The sequence below is a fragment of the Echiichthys vipera genome (assembly GCF_963691815.1).
Source record: "Echiichthys vipera genome assembly, chromosome: 2".
In the NCBI taxonomy this organism is placed as follows: domain Eukaryota; kingdom Metazoa; phylum Chordata; class Actinopteri; order Perciformes; family Trachinidae; genus Echiichthys; species Echiichthys vipera.
In genome coordinates, this window is record NC_139827.1 from 33,370,416 (window position 1) to 33,384,608 (window position 14,193).

The 14,193-nt window shown below is 41.2% G+C and overlaps 1 protein-coding gene across 1 annotated transcript in view; it reads left to right on the plus strand.

The window, feature by feature from the left end:
- Positions 1-537: 537 nt before the first annotated feature.
- The window catches only part of vegfc (vascular endothelial growth factor c), a gene marked incomplete at both ends in the record, with an annotated part of 98,308 nt that continues 84,652 nt past the window's right edge, over positions 538-14,193 (plus strand). The window contains one exon of the mRNA XM_083922888.1: positions 538-654. Within this exon, the coding sequence (XP_083779014.1) occupies positions 538-654 (117 nt within the window). The remainder of the gene's footprint in view (positions 655-14,193) is intronic.

Consider the following 14,193-nt stretch of genomic DNA (forward strand, 5'->3'; position numbering starts at 1 on the left):
TCATGGGACCCCTCCTCATGGGACCCCCCCCAGCTGCACAAGGTGAAGAGGCTCTGCCAGGCGTCTTTGGTGAATTTCACATTATCAGCATCACCATTGATTAGCCTACTTTATGCACCTCTTGTGGTCAGTTGTAGGCTTTTATTTTGAAGGCCGATCGTCCGCTTTCCTGTAATGTTGCGCCTTCACGGCCCCTAATGACGCGACACACTCCCCTGACCCACCGGACTGATCCCATTCCATATGACCGGGCTTCCATTCACAGTGGGCTCCATACACATGCTGCAGCCTCTCTGTGGAACAAGTCCTGGACCTGACAGAGACACAAAGAAAAGAGAGAGAGAGAGAGGGAGAGGGAGAGAGAGAGAGAGAGAGAGAGAGAGAGAGAGAGAGAGAGAGAGAGAGAGAGAGAGAGAGAGAGAGAGAGAGAGAGAGAGAGATCAGCGGCAGAAGGGAGCGCACACGCAGCTAGGGAGGGTTTTTGAATAGTCCCTTTTTATGGTTCTCGGATCATAAACTCTTGAGGACGTGATAAACATGCACGTACTGGGAATATCTCTTTTACTGGCTTATCTTCTCTACACCAACCTCGCCAGCGACTTCAGCCACAGCGACTATTCTGATTACTACGAGCAGGAGCCGATGGACGAGCCGGTGAGTTTGAGGAAACATGTTGAACCTGGCTGAACCTCTGAGCCCTTAGCTCCACACTACATGTGCCTCGGTGTTTCACCTGGTTCTCCAGAGTCCTATCATAGACATCAGGTTGTGATCAGGGTAGAGAATACCTGATCACCGCCTCAGTATTAGGCTAGTTGGGCTGTGCAACTTGGGATCAATTGACCTCAATCATCTTGATAATGATGATGATGATGATGATGATGGTGGTGATGATGATGATGCTCCCACTGTAGTTGCTCACATCTTATATGAGGGAAAAGTCAAGGTGTGGGTGATGGAGGGACTGTGGCTCCTTAGTCACCGTGTTGTTCTGGGGATGCTGGAGCTAAAAACCCAGCCCTACTTTAATACCTTTATTAAAAACAAACCCAGGGAGGGCAGTCTGAGGACAGCCATGTGGGATGGAGAGTATGGGCAGTGGACCCACCTCCGGAGGGTGGCAGAAAGCCACCCTACTGATCATTCAAAGATAACTTGGGTCAGGGCATCTACAACATGTATTTCTGCTACAATCATTTAAAGAAAGGATATGAAACACTTTGGCATGACAAATTCAACTATAGTTAAGAACACATTAATAATTTGTATATGCGTAATGTATGTACATACACTCATAACTTAGATTTGGGTTTCCAGCGGCTTTAACAGACATTTTAACAGGCATTCAATTCTGAAGAAATCTAGTCCTTAACTTTTAAAGAGGCCAACCTGTTTTACACATCAAGTTCAGTTCTATGGTGAGGAGAAGCATCATGAACTTGAGGTGTGGGCTGTGTGAGAGCTGAGCATCTAGAAGGCAGTTGGGTCTGATGACAGATGCCACTGAGTTGCATTATGGTGTCGAGTTTGACCATTCTTTTTAAAATCTGTGGCGGGGAAGTTCTCCGTCTTAACAGAAGCCCTTCACACACAAGCGTGTGGCTTCATTTAGTGCGTGAACTGCAGATGCTGCGAGTACACACTTTGCATCCTTTGGCTGCCCGTCGTTTTTTTTGGTTTTAGTTGACTAAAATTTCTTTAGTTGATTAGTCATTTTTTTATGCTTTTTTCATGCTGAATGACTTATTTCCATGAAACTTATGAGCACATCTCTGTTAAACAAGATTTAAACTGGTGCTTTTGCATGATTCTTTGTGGAGATCTCTGTTTTACAGATCACTTGATTAGAGATTTTTTTTTTTTTTTTCCTAAACGATACAGATTGCATTTCATTTACCTTTCTCCCCCATACCACTGTGCCATTTACCTACCTAAATGTTCTTTATTTCCCCATGTATCAGCCTACCTAAATGTTCTTTATTTACCCATGTATCGGCCTACCTAAATGTTCTTTATTTACCCATGTATCAGCCTACCTAAATGTTCTTTATTTCCCCATGTATCAACCTACCTAAATGTTCTTTATTTACCCATGTATCGGCCTACCTAAATGTTCTTTATTTACCCATGTATCAGCCTACCTAAATGTTCTTTATTTACCCATGTATCGGCCTACCTAAATGTTCTTTATTTACCCATGTATCGGCCTACCTAAATTTTCTTTATTTACCCATGTATCGGCCTACCTAAATGTTCTTTATTTACCCATGTATCAGCCTACCTAAATGTTCTTTATTTACCCATGTATCGGCCTACCTAAATGTTCTTTATTTACCCATGTATGAGCCTACCTAAATGTTCTTTATTTCCCCATTTATCAGCCTAGCGTGTACACCCAGATAATGAAGACGAGAGTTAAAGTAACCAAATGGCACTAAACTGTTCAAACAGGGCGAGAAACCATGCTGTTTTACTTACTCAGTTCCCTTTCCAAGTTTATTTCCTTGGTGTTTGTGTGTGTGTGTGTATGTGTGTGTGTGTGCTTTGGATGAGCGAAAACAAAAGGTGCATTAGTAACGGTCAGTGCTCAGAACGAGAAGCTCAAGCCAGATCTGGGTGTATTTTCCTAACTGATTGTAGTGGTGTTCTGGTGTGCAGGATATCAGAGGTTTAACCTGAGCGTTTTCTGCTGAGCCTCTGGATCTGAGAGGTCAAGGATGGAGACATTCATAAACACTGGTTTTGTGTCTCACTTTAGAAACTAACCGTTTATTGTTGGACGCACTCATATTTACTGGCTTTTATGAAATGGTTATTATCCATCTGTCAAGTGTTAAGATATGAGTTGTATTGATACAGCATTGAAACATACTTTTCTTTAATGTCAGGCCAGCGCAGCAGATCTGAATTGAACTGAATTGCTATAGAAACTGGAAGAGAGGAAGGGGAACAGGGGGAGAGAGTAGTGAACATTTTCCAGGGGGGAGGATTAGGAGGGAGTGTTTTCAAATTAGCCAGAGAAAAGAGCCAATGAGGGCAGGTGTCACAGGGGTCAAGTGTGTGTGCGCGGGCGTGTGTGTGTGAGAGTATGCAAGGGGGGATAAGTGTTAAGCAGTAACATGCAGCCATTTGATCACAGTTAATTGGGATTATGTGTTTTTCTCTCGGCTCCTGTCTTCCACTTTAAAGCAGTCGGTGAGGAATTTAACTAACAACTGTGGAGATAATGCAGTAGTAGGAATTGTAGTAGTAGGTGGCTTTTCAACCTGCCTATCACACTCCAATTGCTTCTTTCATGCTTAGGAAGAGTGTGTTTTCTCCAGCTTTATGCAGAAAAGATCTCAGTTTCGAAGACAAAGCAGCCTCTGTTGTATCGTCCTGTTTATGTTTCATATCCCGTCTGCGATAGCGACGCTGGTATTGTTTTCACCTTTTAACTCCGTGTGTGTCTGTTTGCAGGTGTTCATATGTGACAAAAGCTGTTCATAGCTATGGCTATGTGAAATTAATAATAAATTGCCTCACATGATTGAGACACCATCAATGGGGCTGCAGGCTTTTAAGAAGTAAAGCAATCTGGATGTGTGGTGTTAGAAAGAAGTGAGCTTAACAATCCTCTGTAGCCCGCTGCTCATCTCTAATGCAGGCTACTTTAGCTGCTGCATGCCCTCCTTTTTGGATATGTAAACAGAATTTTTATTTTTCAGTTTACTTTGTCCTAGTTTGTTATTGTACATTTATTTGTCCCTCTCTTTTTTTTCCTTTTCTTTATGACTGCCCATTAATGTATGATAATTTTTTTTTTTCACATATTCGAAATAAACTATCTAAACAAAAAACTAAACTAACTAAACTAAACTAAACTAAACATACCACACCATCTGTGACCAAACTACTAAGTTAGGTAATGTAAGCGTCAGGCGTCTGACAATATTTTAGGAATTCAATGCAAACTCGATGGCTTACACTTTTAAAGGGAAATTCTGGCATAAAATCATCCCATGGTCTTTTTCGACACTTACACACATAAAATAAGCCTTCAAGACATTTTTTTGTGTATAAACTATTAATGGAGAAATCCGGGAGAGTCACTGACAACCTGAGGTGGCTAACTCTGATTAGCTCGGGGCAGTACGATGAATGTATTAAAACGTCTTTTTTAACCATGAATACTGCTCAAAATAACACCAAACCTCTGAACAAAAACAACACAACACCGGCAAATTATTTCAGATTCTAATTCTGAATGTGTCAAAAGAAATCCGCAAGGAGACTGTTGGAACATGGGCAAGTAGCTAGCCTGACGTTACTTACATGTTTAAGGTGGTAGGTCATGTTCGTCTAACGTAACTTACATGTTTAGGTGGTAGGTCATGTTCGTCTAACGTTACTTACATGTTTAGGTGGTAGGTCATGTTCGTCTAACGTTACTTACATGTTTAAGGTGGTAGGTCATGTTCGTCTAACGTTACTTACATGTTTAAGGTGGTAGGTCATGTTCATCTAACGATACTTACATGTTTATGGAGGTAGGTCATGTTCGTCTAACATTGCTTACATGTTTAAGGAGGTAGATCATGTTCGTTGTGGACAAGGGACAGACAAAGTTTTTCTTGCAAAGTTTGCATGTGACTTCTTGGGGTCATCCTTTTTCTTTTCAAAGTGATCCCATATTTTAGACGTCTTTCCCGACATGATTGGCTATTAATTATTAACTGTCTAACCAAGAAGGGAACTGCCTTCTTATAAAAAATACTGACAGTGAGTGAGTGTCAAAACATCCTGTATCTGGCCCTTCAAAATAAAAGCCCTCCAGCCGTTTAGGCCAGCCACCTATCACAAAGATTTTCATTTCATTTTGACAAGACACGGCTCCAGATGTTTTTGTTTTTTACTGCGACGAATAAACTAATGAAATTTTGGCCTGCTAATGTTCTTTTTTCGACCAGTGCTTGGTCAACTATTTGGGGGCAGCCCTACTAGGGACACTTATCATGCTACTGCAGAGGTTTGGTGTTATTTTGAGCAGTATTAGTAGTTAACAAAGACATTTTAATGCCTTCACCGTACTGCCCCGAGCTATTTAGTGTTAGCCGCATTCGGCTGTTAGCGACTCTACCGTATTTCTCCGTTAATAGTTCATATATGAAAAAACTTTATCGATGGCTTAGCACATTTATGGTGTACAAGAATTGAAAAAGACCATGGGATGATTTTACACATTTTAAGGCATGCTTTCGGCCATTACTATGTTTGGTTTAAAGTTGTTTAATATTTTTTGCCAGTAGGGGGTGAAAACCACAATAAGCTGATGGTTAAATAGCCAACAATTATGATATGGCTACATGAGCCAATTCCGTGCATACTGTGGACATACTCCCCATACTGCAGAGAAAAATATCTCTCTCTAGCTGTTTAATGCTCCACTATGTTCACCAGCTAGTTGCTAACTGTGTCTTTCTGCTGTTTGCGGCTGAGCAGGTGTACAGTGGATTTATCAGAGCTTATTTGCAAATGTTTATGAGTCTCAGCCCTAACGTGCAGCCATTAAAACAAAACAACGAGCTAAAAGATGCTAAAGAAGCGAGCTGCAGATTAGGGAAATATACTACAAGTTGGAATCATCATTGAGCGAAACTTTACTCATACTCATTTGGGTTAATGTAATATTGATATATTTATTCATTGATCTTAATGGAGTGCAGTGATCAGTACTGTTGCCTCACAGCATGAAGGTCCGGAGTTCTAATTCTCTGTTTTTATGTTTTCCCTGTGATCGTGTGGTTGTGGATGCTCTCGTTTCTTTCAATAGTCCAAAGGCACATGGGTTAGGTTGATCGGTGACCCTAAATGGCCTGAAGGAACGGTTGTCTGTATAGATTTGTCAGCTCTATGATAGAATGACGACCTGTCCATGGTGTACTCCGCTTCTTTCCAATGTGAGTGATATGATGGATATGATACAGATTTTCTAATGAGTCAAAAATATTAAAACATATCATCAGCTAATGTTGGTGATATGACTATTCATGGTCCACAGAGGGTGATTCCTTACAATTATCAAGAATCATCATTGGGTCAAAATTTCTACCTGTAAGAACATCTACATTTTATTTATTCTCATTCTTTAAGTTTTGGATGGTCTTTACATTTACCCTCTGGGGAAATGTCAGCTTTGCATCAGAAACAGCTTTCCAAAGCCTGTGTATTGTGAAGTAAAATGTACATTACTGGCTCCGGGGGCTGCTTGTGGGGTGTCTTGGCAGAGGTATGTTTATTGCAAAATGAATCAATGCTTCACTGGGTGTCTATGTGCAATCCTTTAATCCTGAATAAATCACGTTAGCTTTAATCCAAAAAATATCAGACAAGGACTGAAGGTACTGTATGTAGCACATCAACATGCTCACTGAATCAACTACAAAGTCTGTACACGGGTCAGCATAGATCCTCCTTGACTAATTTGACTTACTACATTTGGCTTGTTATGGAGGAAAAATCCCTGGCCGACCTTTCCAATGAACCTTGTTCAGTGCCATTTGTCTTCACATTCCTAGTGATTCCTCTTTGTCTTTTACCTTTCCTCCATGTTTTCCTTGGCTTTCCATGTCTAGTTTCCTTTTGACCTGTGGGATCTGCTCCAGAACATTTTTTGCTTCATTGCTTTGGGGTTTTCTTAGGGTAAACCCTATCAGCTTACAGATCTTGCACAAAATAGTATTTAGAAATAACAGTGTTAGTCAGTGGAAATAGTACTTTTACAAAAACTCCAGAATGACAGGGTTTTTACCAGACAAGGCAATCGAGTGAATGTCAAGACTTTAGACGAATAAGAAAGTACTTAAGAACCAAAGAACTCTGTGTTAGGGCATCTGTAAAATCTTCACTGCTAGAGTTATTCATTTGTTTTCATTATCCACAGCGGATGACTACACTGAATGCTTCATTGATTCACTTCTACCGCACAGGCAGTATTACAAGACAGGGCGGGCTGGGACTAGATGGTTAGCATGCTAATTTCAGTAGATATCTCTGCAACACAATACATAGACGTCTTTGACATAACAAAGGTTACAATATTGGAACCCTAACAGCGCGTATTCGTCCGCTGAAATTTGCATAAACTTAGCCGGCCAATCAGGACGGGCCTACCTGAATACTGTACATCTTGATCAGTATAAGGCAGGAGACACCACTGTCTGCTATCCTACACCCTCTTAGGTGAGCGGCATAGGGGTGACAGGGCCCCTAATAGAACTAGGGTTACAATATCGTAACCTTCTTTCTTTCTCACACAGGCTCCGCCCTCTACTGGACACGATTTCCGGGTCCAAACACTACTTTGAAATATGACAGACACAACGGCCGAACATGTGAACAATTACAATCACCTCGTTGGTCAGTTAGACACCTTTTTCGTCCCTAAGAAAGAGGTATAATGACAATTACGTTGTTTTTTAAAAACTCAGATCTGTTCAAACAACGGGAACACGGAACTACGGCGTTGTAGAAATACGAGGCTCAGAACGGCTTGGACCGGGAAATCATATTTTGAAATGGCGTACATCACGACTTAACAGCCTGATGGGTACAGTGGGTGAACACCCTCTTGTGACATAACACTGACCCAACCACCCTGGTTCTGGCCGGCTAAAAATTGGGCAAATCCTGTATTCTCTGAAGTGAGAAAGTGTAGCTGACAGTGGTGTGTACTAGCTTCGTGAGCCCATACTGATCATTGTATTTTACTCACAGATCAGTCTGGTAAAGTGCGGCAGAGAAAAGTTTGCCAAGCGACCGAACCAATCAGTGTTGGTTTTGAGGCAGATTCAAGTGTGACGAAATGAGAAGAGACTCTTCAGTGTAAACAACATGGAGGCTTCCACAGATGAGATGAGCAGCTACGGACCAAGCTACTCACCAAAGCTTTTCTCTCTTGGATCCTTCTTGAATATGGACCGGGCTCCTGAAATTGGGCCTTTGATCCGTAAATTCACGTTACACAAATGGAAAATATCCTTTACAGACATGTTGTTTACTTTCTGAGCTTTGCCGCAACGCTGTTAGTACTTCATACGCTTTGTTAATCTGGTTGGTTGATTTGGCCCGTATGTTGGTGACAGATGGTTTATCCAATCAGCAACTAGTATTTTCGCCCCTTCCCTAAAGATCTCCAAAGGAGAGTTCCCAGATGGATCTGCTGAGACAATGAGAATCACGAGAATCAATCCATGGCGGAGTCAGGTTAGATGTGTACTGCCTTTAATACTGATTGACACGTATTCTGGTAGGCATGTTGTGATTGGCTGGCTACATTTATGCAAATTTCAGTGGGTGAATGCGTGCTGTAGAGGAAGAAGGAGCGTATTAGGGTGGTTTCTATCATGGCACTGAACCTTGCCAGAAAGTAACAACCACTTAATCTGTTAATAGTTGACCCTTAAGTCTGTAGACAGATGGATGTGGTGAAATAGTCACCGCAATGTCAGCATCTCTCTCGCTCTCTGTGGGTTTATGTTGCCCCATCACTCTTGCTTCATTTTGATGAAGATGACTAGGAATAGAGCAATATCAATGCTATCTCTCTTATCCTGGCCCAGTCACCACATAATCTCTCAACTCAGTTTTTATTTATTGTCTAACCAACTGCTTGACTTGACCAATCTCTCTCTCTCTCTGTCTCTGTCTCTCTCTCTCTCTCGTTCTCTCTGTCTTTATCTCTCACCCATATTTCACAAACCCCTGGAGTCTGCAGAAGAATGTGGTGTGTAATTAGCAATCATTTCAAAGGAATTTTCTGTGATTTCTCTGTGGACCGTCCAGCTCAGTCTCAGTCTCCTGAGTATTGAGGTATGTGTCCACCGGCTCTAAATACCAGCCATGATAACTATAAATATCACTAAATAAAAATAATCAAACTATCTACAGTGTTCTTTCAGATTCCAACAGGAGTAGACACAGTATGCTTCTGTTAAGCAGATGTTTGCCATCCTTATCCGGCTGTTAAGTCGTGACGTAACGTCCTTTCAAAATATGATTTCCGAGTCCAAGTCGGTCCGAGCCCCGTATTTCTACAACGCAGCAGTGCAGTGTTCCCCATTGTTTGAACAGATCAGATTTTTTAAAAAACAACATAATTTGCATTTTACCTCTTTCTTATGAATGAAAAAGGTGTCTAACTGACAAAAGAGGTGATGTAATTGTTGACATGTTCGGCCGTTGTTGGATGTTTTGTTTCAACGGAGCGTTTGGACCCAGAAATCGTATTTTGAAAGGGTGTTGCATCAGACTGAACAGCCGGATAGTTCCTGGTTCAAAATAAAACATTAAAATCTCAAGCAAATATTCCAAAAAAACTTTAAAAGATGTACACAGATAGTGACAGATAAAGGCTTTAGAAGAAGAAGAAGAAGAAGAAGAATTACTTTACTAATCCCGCAACGGGGAAATTTGATTTTTGGTAATGGTTTGAGCAGTTCAGATAAGATATGAAGAATAGAAGAGAAATAAAAACACATTGAATACAGAAAGTAGCAAAGGCTGTGCTCCCAATGTTCAACTGGAGCGTACACTTTCTATACAAGTGTGTCACAGAGGATGAGCAGCTGCACCAACCTTTTCTTCAAACAACCAGTGTATACAACACTGACATATTATCACCTTTTATAGTTATACGGTAACCTAATGCTCATTGTTCATCATGTTTTCTATGCAGAAACCACCAGCACGCAGCATTGTTTGTCAAATCAGTGTATTCGTTCAACCCTGCTTCCGACCAGATGATGGCACTGATGTATCAATTCCACCAAATAAACTAAAGAGGCAGTGAGAAGTGTAGAGCAAATTTTAAAGGAACACTTCTTTCCTGATTTTTTACAAATTTATTCTCAAAGTGCATGTCCAGATTGCCCAGATCACTGTTAATGGTTTAACAATTGTCTTTCACATGCATTTAACTGCTGGACTGTTTGTGGAGTGTGTCTCCTTTAGGTAGCCAATGGATCATTTCCTGAGACTATTGCTGTTACAATACACAGATCTCCCATTTGGATGGAAATTATGTCTCTCGGGCAGGGTGGCTGATTATGATATTGGGTATCTGTCCAGTTCCCATAATTATATGTGATTTGGCTTCTCCTATCCCAGTAGGGGGTGCACTTGTTGGGCCTTATAATCATGTCTGGGAAGACACCTCGTACCCTGTCTTTAAAGCCAAAAAATGTTTTTGGACATGAAAAGCTTAAAATAATGTTCTGTCATTGAGTAGTTTGTTCATAAATGCAAACACGGTCCTATTTTTTTATTTGTCCTTAAGCAGTCTTGGACACCTGTATTCACTCATTTGCGTGCTTCCATTTTGCCATGCTAGGACTGGATGTTAGACAGTGTTAGGGCGCACTCACACTGTCCTTCTGTACCGGGCCAAAACCGTTTTTTCAGCTAAAGCGCGGTAGCGGTATGTGCGCCTGTTCGGACATAGAAAATAGAAGGACGGACCCTGCGCGGACATTTAACAACAACAACAATGGCGGTGAAAGGTTCATGTTGGTGTGATGCGGAGGTGGAGTGTTTCCTGCAGATTTGGTCGGATGAAAATATTCAAAAACAGTCGACAAGACGCACAAAAACTCCGAAGTCTATGGAAAGATTTGTAAACAAAGCCACACACACGCGATCAATGCGTGTGACGTGTTACGGCGTGATGACGTATGGACAGCAAGAAGCATTTGCGCGAGGCCCAGGCAGTGTGAGTACAAACGGGGCTGGGGCGCGGGGGGAGAGGGAGGGGGGACAAGTACCCCAAAAGCCCGGGGCACGGTACGGAAGGACAGTGTGAGTGCACCCTTAGACTGCTACAAACCTGTGTCTATTGGAGACTACAGAGACTGCCCTCTTTGCCGTCACGGAGGGACTCAGACTGCTCCCCTCTCCTCCATCATCATGCTGGTGGATCTTTCAGCAGTGTTTGACACAGACACAGAGCTGACTCTGCACGGTCTCTGTCTGATCCTTGCCGCCTCACTACAGGGGTCCCTCAGAGCCCTGTTCTGGGTCCCCTCTTCTTTTCTCATTCTCTTGTTCACTTGGTTTTGTTATCCCGCCACATGGCTTTTCCTACCACAGCTATGCAGATAACATTCAACTGATCTTGTCTTTGTCCTGGTCTGAAACCAGGTGACAGAATAAATCTCTGCTTGTCTTGGCTGACATCTTCTTCAACCTACTTTGGTTTTCCACCACTACCCTGCTTCTCCACACCTTATATTGTCTCCCTGTGGCTGCTCAAGACTTATCCAAGACACTTGTACTTGCCTATTGTGCTATGAATTATAGTTTAGATTCTCTGCCCGTGTGTTCAATTTTTTCATTAGCCTACTTATAATTGGGTGTGGAGAAAGCTAAGTGATAATCAGAAATGTTACATATATTATAGCAAAGTAAGTATCAAATGTGTACAAAGTTACACAATGTAATAAAACACAAGACTGCAGTACACAATTTGTCTCCTCCACTCACACGCCTCACACTGGGACTGCTTTGCTGTGTGTGCACTGTGAAGCTTAAAGTTGTACTCTAAGTTGTAAGTTGTATTTAATTGTCTTTTAAGTTAATATATATCAACTAGTGAGTTAAACCAATGGGGATTGATCATGTGACCCACTAATGAAAGCACTCCCTGCCTATTTTGCTGAGTATTCCAATATCTGCGTGTCTGTGGAGACATTCCCTCTCTAGATCTAAATAAGTCTCCATATTAGTGACGCTGCTGACAGCGGATGGTCTGTCGGCCCAAATCATAGCCAACATTTATGTTGCGTTCATTTGTAATCGGAAATCAGAAATTCCAACTTCTGAGTCAGGCTTGTAGTAAGAGCAGAAGTGTAATAGGAACGTGTGTGTGTATGGATTTAAGAGGGGAACATATAGGGGACGGACTGGAAGTAGAGAGGTGAATGTGTTTGAATAAAGTTTACAAAAGAGCAAAAAGAATGCAATTGTCAACACATAGTGACCATGAACGTGACAAGATGGAGGCTCTAGAACAGGGATGTCAAAGTCAAATACATCAGAGGGCCAAAAAAACAAATTTGCTACAAGCCGAGGGCCGGACTGGTTCAATGTTTAAAACATATTAAAATGATTGCATATAACCTATTGAACCAAGACCTAACACAGTGTACCGTATTATATATAATAATTAAATAAATAATCCAATATTTTTGTATGGCTCCAGCAGTAATTTCAGGTGAAAACATTTTTCAACAGGCAAAAACAAACTTCCTTCAAAGAGAAAACTCATGTCCTGTACATGAAATGAATAAAGCAATATTTTGTTATGACCTTAGTTATTTCAAGGAAAACATTTTCAACAGGCAAACAGCAAAAAAGAAAATGTCCTTCAAAAATAAAATGTGTTCCTTAATATCAAGATAAAGACACACCCATGCTCTAGAACATTGGTGTCAAACTGATCCAGTAAAGGGTCATGTGGCTGCAGGTTTTCATTCCAACCAAGCAAGAACTTACCTGACTAGACTTACTCAATCACCTGAACTGTCTTCACACAGTTGATTTGTTGGACCAGGTGTGTTTTTGATTGGTTGGAATGAAAACCTGCAGGCACACGGCCCTTTACTGGATCAGTTTGACACCCATGCTCTCAGGCTCACCTGCAGTTACATCTGGCTGCCAAAGAGGATGCTATAAACAACGTAACTCAAATCTTATGGAGTACAACTTTTAAAGAGAAAATGGAGCTTGAAGATGTAAAGACAAAAAAACAAAAAAAACAGAAGAATTAACTAGAGCAAGTTTGAACTTTAACACAGTTTACCTCACACTCCATTCAGTGCAGGACATTAACCCAGAGCTACGAGAGGGCTGGAAACGCGCGGTGAGCTTGAGTTCATTGAAAACATTGCATCTGACACACTGAGTGTTCTGGTCACTTTGTTGGAGCCATTCCACAAAAATGCCCAGAGAGAGCTGGAAGGCGACAAATATGCCACCATGAACCTGCTTTGTCTCTTGCATGAGAGACTGAAGAGACACAGCCAGCCCTCTCCCACCGACTCTCCGCAGCAAGCCTTTGGAGTTGAAAACGTCAGTTATAACGGCTCACTTATTAAAAGGATTTGGCGGATTTAAATCGGACGCAGCTCATGCACAAGCTCGGGGTCGAGCTGGGTCAAGCTGGTTTATTTGGGCCTGATCTAAGCTCTACTGTGAAGGGCTCTACATCTTAGCTAAGATTTAGTCCAACCATACAACTCAGCCTGTACACTACACTCTACTACTGCCAATCACCTTGCTACCTCCTAAGTTTCAAAGGTGCCTTTCTGCAGCTTTAAAAGTCTTACGTACGTTTGCTGAGAGAGTTTAGTAACCAAGCCCAAGGCATAATGTTTTTTTTTATGTCTGAACTTAAGTCTTCAGCAGTTAACGTAAGCTGAAGCACTGAGTTTGAGTTACATGAGTATTCACCGCCTGAAATATGTGTTGCGTTAATGCGTTGTCACATAGACTAAATAACAAACCCCAGCCTGAACAAGACTTAGCCTATAATCCTATAACTGATATGTATCATGTGTAGATACTGACGCATCGCCCCCCCCCCCCCACACACACACTTACAGAAAGTACATCATCCACTCTCTTGTGTTATCTCCTCTTCAGGCGAAAGAAAAAAACAAATTTGACACGTGTCATCTTTAATTTCACTCGCACAAGATATTTTATCTGACGGATTAAAAAACTATTCAGAACGGTTCTTTGTCCTAAATGCTTTGTTATATATTTTCTCTTTTAGGGCTGTGTTTTTACATATACTTCGGTTGCACTGTTCAGTAACTTACATAATAATTAAGAATCAATGTAGGAAAACTGTGATAAAATCGTGATCATGATTTAACTGTTAGAAATCGTGATATGATATTTTTATTTGATGTAACACAACAGTGCACCATATTTTTTTGTATCAAAGAAAGTGCTTCAATACTGTTATTTAACAAAACATTTAATCATTTTGTAAAATGCTTCTCATCTGAGCTTAACATTAGTGTTTAGATTCCAGAGTCTGACACGACCCTCCTAATATGAGGAGAAAGCTATGCCATAAACGTAAATATTATAAGCCTATATATATTTAGCAGCGTAGGCCTAAGTAACAAATGTGTACAAAGTTGCACAAAG